The 12,807-nt window shown below is 31.1% G+C and overlaps 1 protein-coding gene across 1 annotated transcript; it reads right to left on the reverse strand.

Annotated features, from left to right (window-relative positions):
• Positions 1–3,444: 3,444 nt before the first annotated feature.
• Positions 3,445–9,316, reverse strand: LOC132310372 (abietadienol/abietadienal oxidase). The gene is made up of 9 exons (XM_059808551.1): positions 9,007–9,316; positions 8,122–8,446; positions 7,822–7,971; positions 7,355–7,615; positions 7,124–7,210; positions 6,054–6,132; positions 4,542–4,663; positions 4,161–4,288; positions 3,445–3,835 (listed from the first exon to the last, which is right to left on the reverse strand). The coding sequence occupies exons 1-9, from the start codon at positions 9,219–9,221 to the stop codon at positions 3,727–3,729; spliced, it is 1,476 nt and encodes a 491-aa protein (XP_059664534.1). The 5' UTR covers positions 9,222–9,316; the 3' UTR covers positions 3,445–3,726.
• Between the last annotated feature and the right edge of the window lie 3,491 nt (positions 9,317–12,807).

Below are 12,807 nucleotides of genomic sequence, written 5' to 3' on the forward strand. Positions count from 1 at the left end.
CTTGAAAGTTAAAGTGACAGGAGTGGCTCAATATAATTTTAGGCAAAAAAAAATTAATGTGGCCTTTTATCAATAGAATCTACCATGTGTTCATATTTGTATTATGCTCATTAGTTGTTTTGGGATTTAGCACTAAGATTTTTTCAATCATTAGTTAATTGGTTAGTGCTATTTTTATTTTTTATTTTATTTTATTTTATTTTTTCATTTGTTTGTTTTTAACTTAATTGTTCATTTGTTGAATTTTCATTTAAATTTTTTTGGTATGTTTTAATTATTAGTTGTAACAAATTTATTTGTAGTTCATTTTTTTAGATTGGATTAGTTTATCTATTCTTCTCATGTTTAAGTTTTTCATATCCTGATTCATATTTTCTAGTAGACATATTCAATAACATAAATAAAAATGATGGCAACTCACAAACAAAATATATAATTTATGATAACAAAAATTAATAAAATTATAAAATAATTTAAGTTATAAAACCATAGAGAAAAAATTGGTCTAATGCTCTAACAAATTCTTCTATAGAATAAACTGTATTCAAAATCTTTCAACAAATTGTAAAAAAATAAAAATAAATACTACAATGAGAGAGGAGGGAAACTATGTGAGGAATAAGAAAAAGAGGGAAGATATAAGTTAATTTAGAGTAAGTTTCACCAATTCTAACCATATTTAATATGATGAGAAATATATATATGTACGGTTGATGAATTGAGGATGATAGTGAGATAGAAATATTTTTGGCCCACTGATTTAGGTCTAGATAAGTTATAATATATAAAGAAAATAAATAAATAAATAAAACTGGGGTCTTCCAAAATAAAGAAGGTGAGAAATGATAAAAACTTTTTAGACTCACTATCAAGTCTCTTTATTCTACAATAGTATTTTTTTTTTTGCAAAATTATAATATATAAAGAAATGCAAATCTTTGGAGCTTTCTTATCGTAGGCGCTAGCCCTAGCAAACGGTGACCACATAATGGGAGTATCGGTGTTTTGGATTTGAAGTTTGACGAAATTTAATTCAAAATTTTAATTAAACTTCTTTTAATTCTCATTCAAATTGTTCATTCTGTACTTTCAAATACAACATTATAAAAAAGATGTCACAAATGACATTCCCTGTTGAGGTTGGTTAAAAATGCACCACCACCCTAAGTCACACAATTCGTTCAAAGAGCTCTAAGTCACACAATTCATTCAAAGAGACCCTGCTCTCAAGCTCTGCATGCGAAGCTAATTCAATTTTTGCAATTGGCGAATTTGTTTTCCTAACTCATGATTTCCATACGAATTTACGTTAAATAGCTAAATTTGTTAGAGTCCCATGATATGAAACATCTATATTATCATATATGTATTTATTACTTATACTATTACTCAATATACACATTAATTACTTAAATTTCAGTGTGGCCAAGTAGTATGGCATTGCTATACTATCATATATATATATATATATATACATATTTGAAAATATATTATTAAAAAACTTCCCAATTAGAGAATATTACAAATAAATTACGCATCTATTAGTGATAAAAATTAGCTTATTTATTACATATATCATTAATGGAATAAATAATCATGAATATATTTGCATATGATTTTAAATAAATAAAAAAATATAAAATATATAGGTCATGACTTGATATAATTTTATTTAAACCTAATATAGACGTTCTTGCTCTAAAAAATTTTAGGCTTTGACGGTTTCGCATTCTCGCTTCCGCTCCTGCACTCACTTTCGCCCGCTCTGTGTGACTTAGCCACCACTTCCAAATTTGTCTATTTTACAATTTTTAACCGAGGGAGTGCATGTCTTTTTACCCTCAAATTTTTTGTTCGATTTAAATGAAATGAATCTATCAAATTTGGGTAACTGGACTCGACCATTAAATTACTAGTTCATAAGAATGTAGATCCATGCGTTAGATTTTTATTCGAATTCAATTTGAATCTAGTTTGTTTGGTTTTTTTTTTTTTTTTTTTTTTCAAGATTTGAATCTAGTTTGATTACTTGGAAATGATTGGAAGTATTTAATCCCATAATCACCTATTAACAATTTGTTAAATAACAAACCTGAAGTGAATTCGTGTGCATTTGATATAAAAATTAATTAATATTTTTTTTGGCAATGTGGTTTATCATGTATTAGAACGCTTAATTGTGACAGAGTTTGGCCACGTCAGACCCTATAAAAGCGAAGTCTAAGAAGAGATAAAGGGCCTGTTTGCCTGGACTCTGTAGCCTCAAAACGGGCTCCCAAGCTCAGGAAGCCCTTTACCAATAATAGTGAGTGTTTGGTGAGATTTCTAAAAGGGGCTTTCTAAAAAACTCTGGTGGTTTAAAAGTGTGTTTCGATGAGGCGAAAGAGAACACTGACAATTGCTGAGAGCGACTTGGAATAATTTCACCGGTGAGGGTGTTTCGATGGGTCTGTCTAGTTCATTGTAATTGATTGGATAGGTATCAAGATGAAATTTACAGATTGTGGATTCTTGTAGAGATTGAATCGGGAATTCAAAATTGGTAGTAAAAGCTGTCAGAGTTGTTGAGGAAGGAAAAAGACCACAAATTTTCCGTCGAGATAACTTCAGAGACGATCACCGGAACGGTGTATTCTAGCACGCCAGTGAGTAATATGACTTTAACAGTGGACTACTTTGAACTTAATAACTTCCGGTTGATGAAAAATAAATACTCATCTATATATATATATATATATATATATATGCATCCATGGTTCTTCTTGCCGTTGTTGGTTTAGAGAGAAAAATAATTAATTTGGAGGAGATGCGGGGTTCATGGGTTTAAAGGATGAGGGAAGAGTTTCATTTCGTGTTTACTGTATTCTTCAACCTTTGTCAAACAGTGACGATGGAGATGGGTTTGAATGGGGCATAAAGGAGATGGGTTGAATGGAAATGGTACAAAGGAGATGGGTAAAATTGCCAGATAAAAATTACTTAATACCTAAATGACTTTTAACTTCTTTTTGTTGTAAATTTCTTTTAGCAGAATCGCAGAAGAAATTATCAAGGACTTTTGGTGTTGGGAAGCTCCCCAAAACACAGCCAAACTCCCTATCTCACACGAGGGAAAAAAAGAAAAAGAAAAAGAAAAAAGCCTACTCGATGATCATGGATAGAAAAAGAAGATACCCAGAAGATAGTCGATATATATACAAATTTATATATATAATGAAAATTCTCACAACTTAGAAAAAAATAAAAATGAGAAAAATCTCACAATAACAACGGAATCATACTCTATGATGTTGAAAGTGTTTCTCTCTCCAATGCTATTATCGGTTTTTCAAAGCAAGAATTAGGGCAAACAACAACAACTCCCTTCTTTGAGTTTGGCGCAAAACCAAATTAGTGATTGGGCTCCTATCAGTTTGTCAGAGCATGAAACTGACATGGTGATGGTAGAATCAAAAAAATTAAGAATTTTTACAATTTGATAATGTTTTGTATACAAAGACATAAGCCGGTCTTTGAACACAATTCCACACCAAGCGTATGTATACAAAAACATAAGCCGTTCTTGAACACATCTCAAACATTTTTTTTTTTTTCTTCCTCGTTCACGTCTCCAAATTTCATACCCCCGACTAATAATTTCAAGTTTTGATTTTCAAATAATTTACAGATGATTATAAAAAGCAATGAAAGTCCTAAAAATAGTACGAAAAAGTATAAAGTTTTCTTTCACTTCATTGCCAATCCATCATGCAGTCTAGTCATTTGAATTTGAAAGCCATTCAACAATCGAGCTGAGGGAAAGAAAGACATTCGATCCTCCTTGAGTTGAGTCCACCTGACAAATTCACTCAAAAGATAAATACTGATGGGAACATAAAATCAATGCCTCATCTTTTATTCAAGTAAATATTATCATATAATCATGAAAAATGATAAAAATCCTAATTTTAACATTATGTAACCAAGGTAGCTATTGGCTTATTACAAGTCCGAATCTTTTACTCTACGCTTTTTGGCTAAAAATAATTGTTTTAAACTTAATTTAATATGTTACAATAGAGAGTTCAACATCATTAATTTGGAACTTTAAGTAGTATATACTAAAAATAAAAAATAAAAATAAAAATAAAAGTAAAAGGAGAGATTTATAGATGAAAAACCTGTATGTAGTCAGAAAGTAGTGAAGAAAGAGAGCAATTTGAAGGCGAGCCAACTCTGCCCCTGGACAAAAACGGGCTCCTCCTCCAAACGGAGCATAGAATGGACTGCTTCTCCAATTTCTCTTTTCCTTCATTCAAAAGTTTAACATTAAAATACAAATACAAAAAATAAAAAAGTCGTAATATGAAAAAATTAATATGAAACATGAATATTATTTTTACATGAATTAAGTTAAGATTAGTGATGGTCAATCCGATTCGAAATAGGCCAACCACCCAGGAAAATATGGAGTCCATAGTCCTTTTACAAGTGTTCGTTTTAGTCAAAGTCAGACTGCTGATAATTTCTTAAGTTAATTAAGATGTTTAAACTTTGCTAACCTGATCTACAGGGTCCATCCATCTCCATGGATTGAAGGTGAGAGCTTCCTTGTACAAATTTTCATCTAAATGAACTGCCGAAAGAAATGGAACAACAAAGCATCCTTTGGGAATAACATAATCTGCCAAACAACATAAATAAAAAAATAAAAATCTTATCCTGACAGTAAATAAAGCTTAATTCGCATTTAGAAGTGTCTCTCACACAATTCCTAAAAATATATATATATTTAAAAAATAAAATAAGACCACATACTATAAGTATATTACTTATAAAATGCAAAATCTACAAACCAATGAGATGGATCTCTGTTAGTCAGGTACACATCTTAAAATAGTATATACTAAAAGTCAACAAAGAAATTATAAAAGTGTTGTACGTGCCTGCCGGTACAAAAGTCAATAAGAAAGAGGGGTTTAGAGTTTAAATTTTATTATTGGCCCCAAAATATCTTTATTAAGATTATGTACGACATTTGAATGATACATGTGAAAGAATTGAATTTTATTAGAGTCTTTTACATTTGTGTAGGGATTTGTAAAGTGTTATAGAGAGTAATGAGTGTTCTAGCCTGATTAATGTTTGTAAAGTGAACTTGAAAAGAATATAATGTTTTGTGGAGGTGGTAAATATAAAGATATTTAGGTGTAGATTCCAGATGTCAGGTCTTAGCCATTAATTGTGATACATCATAATCGACGAGGGAAAAAAAATGCTTATATAAGGAGTGGGAGTTGTCATCAATAAGTAACAAAGAGTAAAAATTAGAGTTTAAATCAACAACTGAGTGGGTAGAGCAAAATAGAAAGAAAAAAAAAAAAGTTATTGTGGTTGAGGTTTTATTTTTAATTTTCTCTATTTTTCGCCAGCTTTATGACTATCAAATTGAAAGGAGTGAGTGTATTTTTATATAAACTGGTTACATATACAAATTTTTTAGTCTTATGGAGGAAAATTTATAATCCAATTTAGTAAGTAATTACGTTTTACAATTAAAATGAAATAAAAAACACCACAGGAAAATGAAAAGTCAATCTAAGTCGAATGTAATGTATAAATAATATTTGATTTATTTTTAAATTGTTATTTTCCGTGATTCGTGAAAAAAAGTGAAGTAGAATAAAAATTAAAATTAATTTGAAATCAATTTCAGACTATTAATAGCTATGAGATTTAGGTTTGGTCAGTGTTTGTGATCATGTAATTTCATAGCATCAAAAAAGTTTACAAGCTTTGGTAAAAGCACAAATAGAGTCTCCCCAAAAGTTTACAAGCTTTGGTAAAAGCACAAATAGAGTCTCCCCGTCAGTCTGATATAGACTAAAAAATTCGTGCCTTTGATATTCTAAAATTTATTTATGTTTATTCTTTAGGTTAAGTTACTTTGTTCATGAAACCTAAAATTATGTAATATTTTTTTACATTTTAAAGTGAAAAGTAAAGTGTTCAAGTGTTTATTCTAAGAATTATTTGCTAAACCCTAAACAAATAAATAAAAAATAAAGTATTACCTTGGTATTCAATGTCTTCTTTAGCCTCTCTCATCAACCAAATTGCAATGCCTCCAAGTCGAAGTGTTTCATCAATGACCTGTGTAAAAAGTAATTTCAAATTTTTAATTTAAATTTTACAAATCATATATTGTATCAATATTCTAGCGATTGCTGACATACACATGTAACTTTCATGGGACTACTAGTACTAGATCGTGCACCTTCTCCCTCCACTTTTTGATTACCTTAAATTCCTTGTCCGTTTACTAATTGTTTTTTTTGAAAGGTTATTTCAATTTATAGAAATAAAGAAGTATACAGCCCAAAAGGGAAATAGCCCAACTTAGGCCCAAACAAAATATACACTGCAGCCCAATGAACTGCCTAAGAACTCCAACTGTAACAGAGGGGTGTCCATTTACTAAAATTGTTACAGTGGATAATCTATTAAAAAAACATTAACTTTTTTAAGGGTGATTAAACAATAAGAATATCCTAATAATAAAAATGAAACATAATTTATATAATTGGTAAAGTGTCTTAATTGTCCATATCAAGGGCCTAATTAGGTTATGATAGAATCTTCACTTCAACTGAGTTGGGGATTATATGTAGTAGTACTGCATTCCCATTATGGTTTATGAGAAGAGGAGGGCTATTTCCTCATTATATAAGAAATAAAAGTAAAACAAAAAATTTATCTACTTTAATTTATGTTTCAAAACCAAATTTTCTTTTACTATTAACAACAATATTGATAAAAAAAAGAATAATTTGTGAGCCGAATTCGTCATTCGAATCCCACTTGCTGAATTCGGTTCATATATACATAAATCACTACTCTTGATAAAATGTGTAAAACTGTCACAAAAGAAAATTTATATATGAAAAATAAAATTATAACTAGTATTGATTTACAATATTGTAAATGTTCATGGAAGGCAATTAATGAAAATATTGTATATATGTTCACTATATATGTTAAAACCTGAAATTGACCAAAGTATCATAAATTCAAAACCTAAAAGGGTTAAGATTCTGAACAAATGTAAAGTGGAGAGAAAACATAAGCAATATTGAAAACTTACACATTGAGTGAAAGACATTGATTTGTAATCTTGCCACGTAAGCATATCTTCAACATCAAATCTGCTCCTTAGGCTTTGTTGCTCGTCCTACACACATGTATATATATATATATAAGGTACTGATGAAATATTAATTTGTGAGTGAAATCATATAAGTATATATATGTTAAAGCATTATGATTTTATATATGCATTTACAGATATAAACTAGTTAGGATGGTATGGACATACCAATAGTTGGTTCATGGCCTTGGGACAGTGAGTGAGGAAATAAACTGCGAAGAGCATGGTTTTAGCTGTCGTTTCATTTCCGGCGAAGAGAAGATTGATAATGAAGTCCGCGATAGAGTCATCCGGTAGGCTTTCTTCGTCGAGCAGTCTTCCCAGCAAACCATTACCAGTAGTTACTGCACTCGCTCCTTCTTCTTCTCTCTTTTGTTGTCTGCGCTTTTCTATTGTCTTGTTGATTTTGCTTATTATGGTTTTCCTTGCCTGTTAAATTTAATTAAGCAATAATATATCATGATTAAATCTATATGCTTTAGTGATTAGGCCAACTATGTGACATAAATTATAAGATGATATATCTTAAGGAAAGATTCAGCATCTTGAATTACTGTAATCTAGATGAGTACTTATAAAATGATATAAATAAATACTATATAATTGACACTATTATATATATGTGTGTGTGTTACCTTCATAGCAGTGTGATAAGTGAAGCCCGGCAAATTGATAGGAACAGAAAGACAACCATCAGCAAAATCGGAGAACAAGCTAGCCATCTCATTCACATCCGACTCAGTCGACACTCCAAACAGTTGATTAACCATCAGATTAATAGCTACCTGAAAATGGAAAATGGTATGTAAGTTCTACAATTAGACCACTCAGAATGTTCTACATGAGGTGATGTCATAATATCCATTCACATAAAAACATTATATAAATACATTATATACAAGATATGTATATATATGTGTGTGTGTGTAGCTTGCCTTTCTGCAAACATCCTGGAGGAGAATGACTTGATGGTTGTGGAAATTGTTCAAGGTTTGAAGCATAACCAATTGAATATCCTTTAAGAAATGGAAGTTGAGCTTGTCTAAGCGCATCATGTTGGAGGCAATCCCATGAAGTTTTCTTTGTTGGTCTCCATGCACAGTGATCACCCCATTCTTCCCAACCAAGTCTCTGAACGATTTCGGATATTTGGATTGAAATAGTTTCCCTTCGTTTTGCATTACAAATCGGTTAAAGCTTGGATCAGCTGATACAACTGCCCATTCGCCAAACAGACTACATGAGAATATCTTCCCATACCTGTGTATCAACACAACACCCATATCTATCATCATCACTAGTACGACTATGTGTATATAGTATATATTAATGTTGAATTAATTATATAATTATCCTTTGGCTGCACCACACACACACACACACACACACACACACACATATATTCACATACATAACCAACTAACATAACTAATTCAATTTTGAGTCATCAAGAGGTGTCCCATGCATTCACTAATATATAGAACTACATATGTGATCACTTGAAGGTCTTGTTCAATCCTGCTGAAATTAAATGTGATTAATTATGAGTAATTAGTATTCGATCAATTCATTTCTAACTCACTTCACCTGAATTAGCCAAACTTGGATTCGCATTGTAAATTTAGCAAACAAAATAAAGTGGGAAAAATTACAAGAAAAATGGAATTTAATTAAATTGATTTTCGATCCGTGACCTATATCTTTATATATTAAACGATACATCATCAATCAAAATAAATGGTTGTGACAATTAGAACACATACACAATATATATATATATATATATATATATATATATAAGAATGTGTGAATGTACGTACCTTTGAACCTGTTGTTCGACAAAACGAGGGGGATGTGAACTAGCGACAGCACTGTACCAGTTGAAGCTATCACCAATTAACGGCCAACCTCTGCTTCCAGGCGGCAATTTAGACGACTTCTTATTTTTATTATTTTGTAGAAAGTAATTGGCAAACAAAACAACGAACAAAACCGTTGCAATAACAATACCACATATTGAATATATTTCTTTCATCGATCTTCTGGATATATAGAGAGAGAAAGAGATGAGAGAGAGAGGAGAGGAGAGGATAGCCTTCAAGAGAATTGATCATGGAAGGAAGTTGGATAACTTGGATCTGATATAATAATGATTACCTTAGCTTCTACATCAATTAAATAAATAACTAAATTAAAGAGTAATAATAATAAATAAATAAATAAAGTAATATGTTTGGAGAACAAGTTTCGTTGACCCTCAAGCTTAATTCGAATCCCAGTAGACCCACGTCTATAAACACTTTTATATATATGCAAGTTATTCCATAATGTCATACTATTATATATATATGTATAACTAGGCCAAACATATAACTTGTCAGCTTTTCACATTCAAGTTGCATTTGTTTGCAATCAATTTTTTAATATATAAGGTCGGTATGGAGACTCTTTCATTATATACCACATGCATTACATTTTATGCAACAACTCACTGGCACTTTATATATATATATATATATATATGAATGTTAAGGACAGGAACAGCTGGTTGCATTCAAAGTCTCATGCCGTGGTAATGAATTCCGAAAGCATAAAACTAGGCGAGTGAGCTTTAAGTTGTGGAAATATATGATGTATATCTCCACTAAATAAAGTGAGTACAAGTTTGACCTCCTTTTTTTATATGTTTAATTAATTCTGTATATAATTTATTATTTGAGAGAGAGAGAAAGAGAGAGTGTGTGTGTGACTATTTTTTTAAAGCTCGAGGTTTAGACTCGGCCGGGTCTTTTGGTGATGCTAATTTTCTTTCACACTTGCTTCTTTGCCTCTAATAGAGGAGGACTTTAAAGACTAGAAAAAAATGGAAGATAAAATAAACCCAAAAAGAATAGAAATATGGATGGGATATATACGTGTTAATAAAGTGAAGAGTTATTATAAATTAATTTTGACGTAAATATGTTAGTGCAAAAAAAAAAAAAAAAACGGATATATAAAAAATGTGTTAAAAAAACACCCATACAATTAATTGAGCATCCTGGATTGTCAATTTTGATCAAAATTTTTATTAAAATTCTAAAATGTCCTTAATAATCGGTAAATAAGTGTTTTTTAAAAAAATTATATATATTTTGTCTTAAGGACATTTTAAATATTTTAGTTTTCAAATAATGTCCTCATTGCTGAATTTGATAAAATATAATTCTCAGTCATCATCTTGCGTACAAAATTACTCATGTTTATAATAAAAACAAAGAAGGAATGGCAATGATGAATCAGAACCGTGAAGGTGCCTCTGCGAATTGGGGTTAATTATATATGTCTAGTAGTATATAATTGGGTTATGGAGCCACTAAAACAGTCAAAGATAGGGACAATAAGAGAACCCTACTTTTCTGCATATATGGCCCAAGGTCCAAGAAACAAGGCCCTCTTTTTCGGCCGTAAATACTCCATTTATTTTTGTAGGTATGCAAACTCCTTAATTTGTTATGTTCATAAACTACGACCTTATTTGCAAGAACTCAACTCCAGGGTCGAATCGTAAGGAGCCACTTTTAGAAAGAAATAAAATAAAATAAATAGTAATTATTTAGTAACACGGTATGTGTTCCATGATACAATATTACAGTGTTTAAAAACGCATCACACTACCATCAAAATGAAAGTTAAAAATTAAAAAAATCGAAAATGTTGTGAATATATTTAAATAAAGAAATATATAAATAAATATATTGAGAGACCTATCAAGTGTAATATAGCATATATATATATATATATATAACACTAAAACGGTGCAATTCTAGGCAGTGTAATTCTTATATATATGTGTGTGTGTATGGGTGGGTGTGTATTTTGTAGAGATATTCTTTTTAAGTAATAAAACTTTTTGGGTAGGTCTCTCTCTCTGGGTGGGCGTGTATTTTGTAGAGATTCTTTTTAAGTAATAAAACTTTTTGGGTAGGTCGAGAGAGAGAGAGAGAAAACCTCTGCAAAATTTTATTACTTAAAAGTTTTATTACTTAAAAAGAATACCTACCCAAAAAGTTTTATTACTTAAAAAGAATATCTCTACAAAATACACACACACACACACGTATATAAGAATTACACTGCCTAGAATTGCATCGTTTTAGTGTTGCTTGCTTCATGATTTCGACGCCCATCGCCTAATACAGCAAGTTGATGTGTTACATATACATCACTATACCATCGTTGGGCCAATATCAGCCTTCCATGTAACTATCACCGCCTTAGTATCTATATACCTCCAATTTACAATTATGAAGTGGAGCCCACCCACATATTATAACACTCCCCTCTGAAATTCACAATGTTACACTAAGAACATGCCTCATTAAAACCTTGTCAGGAAAACCAATTGGGACAAAACTTCAGCGAAGAAAAAAGAGTACAATATTTTGTGTTTGAAATTAGTATTGCATGGGTTAGAACTGCCTCATTAAACCTTACCAAGAAAATTCAGTGGGACAAAACCTGAGCGAAGGAAAAAAAAGTACAATATACCAATACATTTCTAATCATTACTCCCCCTTATATGTATATTTGTTGCATTACTTCAGCATGGAAAATCTTTGAGTTTTAATATCGTGCATCAATTTCTCAAATGTCGTACCATAGAGCTCAACTACATGCACGTACTCCCGGCTTACTTCATAAATTGCGAGTATCTTGAAGTGATTTTAAAAAGTTTGTAATTTATTGTTTACTCCATTGATCACCTTGATATAGTAGTGTTGTGTGATACCTCTCGATTCTAGAACCACGGGTAATCAAGTCCGAGCATAGCTCCGAGGGATACCAAACAATTAATATGTAAACAAGTAAGAATACAAAATTGAAATAAGAATAAAATAATAAACTGAAAAGAATTCTAAATATAAAAATCCTCGAAAATAATAAATTAATATAATTTAAACTTTCCAATCCGTACAACTCGGGAATCTATTCAGTGAACCCCTACTAATCCCAAATGAACAATAAATTACAGAACCAAAATCCAAAACGGAAACCCTACATAGTCGGAGGAGTGAGTGACTGTATCTGCTCAGCACGATCAAGTTTTTAAGCCTGCAACTGACGAACACCTGAAAAATAAGAGTGAGTCAGGCCCACATGCAAGTTCTATCCTATTACAATCCATACAGAAACCCGATATGCAAATACATCGTAAATAGCTCAGTAATAACTAAAATAGTCCATATAGATATAAATACACATTATAGGACGCTCACTAGCATATAGTGTAGTTCAGCCTGAATAGAAGGTAACAAGTAAATCACATATTACGGTGTACATGTGCACCTAGACCTACCAGGGAACATCAGTTATATCTAGTTACTCATCCTTGATGATATACGCACCCTAACCATGATCCTGAGACTCAAGCTTATATCACGATACCATAAGTATATATATAAATCCTTCCTAATACAGAACAATAAACAAACATCCGATATGTCGTTCAACTGTTTTAGTTGACAAGACATGCATCCATGTATGATTTAACTGTTTTAGTTAATCCATTCCATATGTATGAATAGGTAGGACTTAGCGTTTTGATCTAATCCGTCCCCAATATGCCACTGTCCCATACC

Source organism: Cornus florida, unplaced genomic scaffold, assembly GCF_030987335.1.
Source record: "Cornus florida cultivar Cherokee Brave unplaced genomic scaffold, ASM3098733v1 CherokeeBrave_3.0.0_Hap2_Chr05, whole genome shotgun sequence".
NCBI classification, from domain to species: domain Eukaryota; kingdom Viridiplantae; phylum Streptophyta; class Magnoliopsida; order Cornales; family Cornaceae; genus Cornus; species Cornus florida.

Bases quoted from the DNA above. Each gene is read 5' to 3' on its own strand.
- LOC132310372 (XM_059808551.1), bottom strand. From the start codon at position 9,221: ATGAAAGAAATATATTCAATATGTGGTATTGTTATTGCAACGGTTTTG. The intron at 8,447-9,006 runs GTACGTACATTC...GTTGATACACAG, and splicing joins GTCGAACAACAGGTTCAAAG to GTATGGGAAGATATTCTCAT. The intron at 6,133-7,123 runs GTAAGTTTTCAA...CTTTTTACACAG, and splicing joins CAATGTCTTTCACTCAATGT to GTCATTGATGAAACACTTCG.